This window comes from Hordeum vulgare, chromosome 2H (assembly GCF_904849725.1).
Source record: "Hordeum vulgare subsp. vulgare chromosome 2H, MorexV3_pseudomolecules_assembly, whole genome shotgun sequence".
NCBI lineage: Eukaryota > Viridiplantae > Streptophyta > Magnoliopsida > Poales > Poaceae > Hordeum > Hordeum vulgare.
The window spans coordinates 416,878,190-416,882,965 of NC_058519.1; the positions used below are offsets into that span (position 1 = coordinate 416,878,190).

General features: G+C 43.5%; 1 protein-coding gene across 1 annotated transcript; it reads right to left on the minus strand.

Annotated features, from left to right (window-relative positions):
- Nucleotides 1–330: 330 nt before the first annotated feature.
- LOC123426471 (U-box domain-containing protein 9) lies at nucleotides 331–3,270 on the minus strand. The gene is made up of 2 exons (XM_045110313.1): nucleotides 2,928–3,270; nucleotides 331–1,624 (listed from the first exon to the last, which is right to left on the minus strand). The coding sequence occupies exons 1-2, from the start codon at nucleotides 3,207–3,209 to the stop codon at nucleotides 524–526; spliced, it is 1,383 nt and encodes a 460-aa protein (XP_044966248.1). The 5' UTR covers nucleotides 3,210–3,270; the 3' UTR covers nucleotides 331–523.
- Nucleotides 3,271–4,776: the final 1,506 nt, after the last annotated feature.

The window sequence follows — 4,776 nt, forward strand, 5'->3', positions numbered from 1 at the left end:
AACTGCTTCTCTCACAATCTGAAATCGCTGATTACACGATATCAGAAGATTTAAGATAGTCTACAATGCCCCCCAAACATGTTCTGATTATTTCATAGTACTATCTAGCAGCCAATGGTAGTTTTCTACTTTTAATAGGTTTAAATGTTTTTCTTGGAAGGAGATTTAAATTGATATTCTCAATTGTATAGAAAACTGACTAATGCAGGCTGGCAGGGGGTGTTACAGATAGAGTGGTTCTTAGTATGAACGAAAAGAACCAAGGAAACAAAAATATTAATCTCCCCATTCCGCAAATACTACTCTGGGAAAGTCTTACCTTCACCATTCTGGGGAAAGTTCACTTCGCTGCATTTATCAAATGGATAAGAGCTGCCTGTTGCAGTGAGAAAACCCTTTAGCACTAGCTTTGCATATACACAATGCCTATATACTGAAAAGGAAGATGGCTCTGTATGTATCTCAATATGTACACCAACTGAACATCCTCCTTGTTCCTCCAGCTACATCTCTGTTGCCGATCCTAACAAGAACTATGCCTGTTGTGCATATGAATGGTTTTTGTTTTCTTCATCATCTCCAGGATGGCGGTAGCCTTCCTCCTTGCTCTTGGAGTCCCATTCTGTGCAAGAGAAGCCAGTGAGCCATTTGCATTCTCATCTGCCTCGATCTCCTTCAGCTTTGTCCTGTTGTACATGCAGATTGAGAAGAGGATTACAGCCGCGTTTTCTTTGCTGCGCTTGCACTCGCTCTCCCTCATTGCTTGGAGCATACAACTGGCACCACCAAACTCTATCATGAGCTCTACCATGTCATAGTTGCTTGACAATAAAGCAAGTATAGCCAAGAATTCCTCAACAAGAGACTGATCTCCGATGGCTCTGATTGCAACATCGACGATCCCACTCCTGGTAGCTATTGATCTGTTCTCATGGAGCATACAAAGATTGAAAATAGCTGATGCCGCATCTTTCTTTGCTATGATGCTGCCATGTTCAAGAAGATCAATCAAAGGTTCAATTGCCCCTAACTCACCAATCTTCTCCTTGTTGGAGTCAAGAGCAGACAGAGTGAAGATGGCAGCTGCAGAATTGCTGCGGCTCCCCATGTCTCCTGATTTTAGTGCCCATATGAGAAACGGAATTGCTTCTGGGTCATCTCCAATGATTTTCTTATTACTATCATGTAGTGAAAAGTTGAGAATTATAGTTACCATGTCCTCCACTACTTGTGGATCATTTTGTAACCCTGGGTTAGAAAACCGTGCAAAGGTCATTTGTGATATGGAATCTGGCCTCTCTTCTAAAACAGCTCTAAATTCACTGCTACGCTTGGTAAGTAGCCGAAGACCCTTAATTGCTTGCTTCCGTTCAGTACTGTTGGATGATGAAGTTATCTTGTTAAATATTTCATCAAATGTTCTCTGCTCACTGTTGCAAATAGGATCTTCCTCCTGGTTCTCAATTGGTGAAAGGGCAAACCCATTCTCTGTGCACCACTCTGCTATCAGGCTCCGAATGAGGAGGTTAGGAATGAGAGTTGTGTTTAAGAGCACTTGCTGGGTCTGCGGGCACATCTGGTTCCCCGCACTGAACCAGTCTGCAATAAAACGACGGTCGTAGGTCTGCATTGGGGGAAGATCAATGGGTCATATTTCTTTAACTGAACGCATAAGGTCTCACACAGACTGATGAGTGTACTATAGACTTTTTAATCTACTCCCTCCGATCCATATTACTTGTCGCTCAAACGGATGTATCTAGCACTAAAATACATCTAGATGCATTCATTTGAGCAACAAGTAATATGTATCGGAGGGAGTAGATATTGTAACATATATGTCGGCTATTTATTTTCCTCGAGACTTCTAGTGAAAATTGTCCCCATACGAAACATGAATATTTCCCTCGATGCTCATAAAATTCAAAACATGCCAACAATGTGAACTGTATTTACTTTTGGCTAGTCCAAAGAAGAATGAGTTTAAGAATGCACACCCTAAATCTAGCATTGGGGAACAGCTATAGTACAGATATGGTATAATATGTCACATATCCAAGACCCATGTGGCGTCAATGTGAAAAGGCATCTTAAGTCACATGCTTCACATGGTCAAAGCCTAAGTTTCTTGGGATAAAATATTATTGTTTACAGCACTTTCGGGGGAAAAATGCATTGCTATTTGGTTCATACCTACCGAACAAGTACTACATGGGAACAAAATTCACTTCCAACAATGATTCAAACCCACATGTTTCACATGTAAGAAATCACCAATTACATGAGTTGAATGAAATAAGATCTTACTCTACAGCTTTCGAATATTTTATGCATTTGTGACTGCAATGAACCGAATAGATATGAAATGTGCAGTTCCTCCATTCACACACTCGATCATGCAAACCATAATAATCTGAATCTGTACTGTTAATTATGTCGGATGCAACCAAAAGTAATCAGAATCTGTACCATTAATTAATCATACAAAATAATCCAAATATAAGCAGAGCTGCCACTACGCAGTATTATATAAGATCCTAATCAAAAACCTGAATATACAATTGTGACATCCGCAGATGTTCAATTCACATATTGCAAGCATTCTGCTGTTGATCCTAATCCAAGCATGGATGCCGCTGATAAGAAAATTACATTGAAGATGAGCCATGTGTTTTAAGTGTTTCGATTATGATGATACATTCCCGCGATTCGCACCAGGAATGAAGATTCAAGAACAGTACATAACTGATCACATTTATGTTCAATAACTGAAATTTTAAACCATAACGATAGGAAATCCTGAGCACCAACATTTGCTGTCAGGAGTCAAAAGAACATAAGAAAACAGCATATGAACGAACGCAATGGTGAATCCAAAATAACAAGGAACACCCCGAAATTAGCAAAAGAAGCGCGCCGGTCCTCACCTGCCCAGACTCGACGACGACGGGATCCCTCATGATCTTGGACGAGATCGGGCACAAGAACTGCGCCGGCACGGACTCCGCCTCTTTCGCGGATCGAGTCTCCTCTCCGCGGGCACCCTTTCGGCTCCCGCCGACATGCGCCTCCCGTAGTTCTGAGAGCGCCGTGGCCGCCTCGTCGAAGGCCTCAGCGCCGGCACCACCGGCGGTGATGGTGGCCACGAGTCTCCGCAGCCGTCTTCTTAGCGCCGCAGTCTCCTCCTCCGCCGGCGGCGGCTTGGCCATTTCTGGGGGGAAGGCGTGGGATGCGTGCGCCGAGCCGCTGGGTTGGGAGAGACGGGTGGGAGGTTTTAATTAACTAGCGGGTTTCTGTGTAGGCCCGTTGCCGCCCCGGCTTTGCCACGTGTGCTGTGTGGATACTTTACTTTAAAATGCTGTGCTCAGTAAACGGTTGGTGGACAAGAACACCTACAGACCCCTCAAAACCTCCACAAACCAGCGGACCAGCCGCCTACTCTGTCATAAAAACGAACCTTTTAAACTAGCCTCAAAACGTTCAGGGTAACTGTCACCCTTCATTTTCAGCTCAAATATGAAACGGATGTGGAAGGCCCGGGCACGCCAGCCACGTCGGCCTGATCGCTTGGCCCCACGCAGACTCGTCGGGAAATCCAACGGTCCGACAAGTGCCTCGACCGTCGGTGCGGTGTGAACACCGCGCGGCGTCGCTCCAGCTCCCCATCCGAGGTCGAAGCCGGTCGGCGCCCCCAGCCCTAGCTCATCTGCCTCCTCCTTCTCTCCGCCGCCACCCGAGCCCGTCCGCTTCCTCTCGCAGTTCTCTCTTTGTCAGGATGGTTCAGTGACTCATCATCACCTAGGCGCAGCTCACTCCGACTTTCTTGTTGTGAACATGTCACCTCATTATTGCTGTTTTTGGGTGTGTTGAGATATGATTAAGTGTGAAAACTGTTTTAAAAAGTTATGTTGTCGTGATGATTGCCAAGCCTATACTAGTTCTTTATGTTCGTATTTTGGTGTGAATTAATGTAACACTCTAAAAATTTAATCCGGTTTTTATTAATTAAAATTTGGCAATGATTATTTAACTTTAAATTTCTGGATTTTTTTGTTGATTTTAGAACCTGTCCTAACCCGTGTTTTTTATATTCTTTCTTTCAAGTAGAAGTTTTTAAAAAATATTGTGGGATTGAGTGCTTGCATCGAAACATTTTATTTCATTTGACAAATTCAGTGGAAACATTTTTATAATTTTTTGCCAAGTTTCAATTCTTTAAAAATGCCTTTTTTAATTCCTTTAAGGACCTCTTTTGCACTACAACCATTTGATATTCTCATTCAAAAATTCTACAAAAATTTGAAGATGTCAAGAGATGCATGTAGATCACTTTTATGCAAGAATTCATATTGGTACTTTGAAAATTTTGAGCACCCCATCTTGTTTTCTGTTCTAGACCAGTTTAGCACTTTGTACTGCAACCATGTTTTATATTGCCCCAAAGCCCATGAGATTTTTACTTCTTGTAGTGGATCCTACCCAAACCTTAAGTCCAAGAGATTAGAGCTATTGGGATATTTTTGTTGGGGAACGTCGCATGGGAAACAAAAAATTTCCTACGCGCACGAAGACCTATCATGGTGATGTCCATCTACGAAAGGGGATGTGTGATCTACGTACCCTTGTAGACCGTACAACAGAAGCGTTAGTGAACGCGGTTGATGTACTGGAACGTCCTCACGTCCCTCGATCCGCCCCGCGAACTATCCCGCGATCAGTCCCACGATCTAGTGCCGAACGGACGGCACCTCCGCGTTCAGCACACGTACAGCTCGA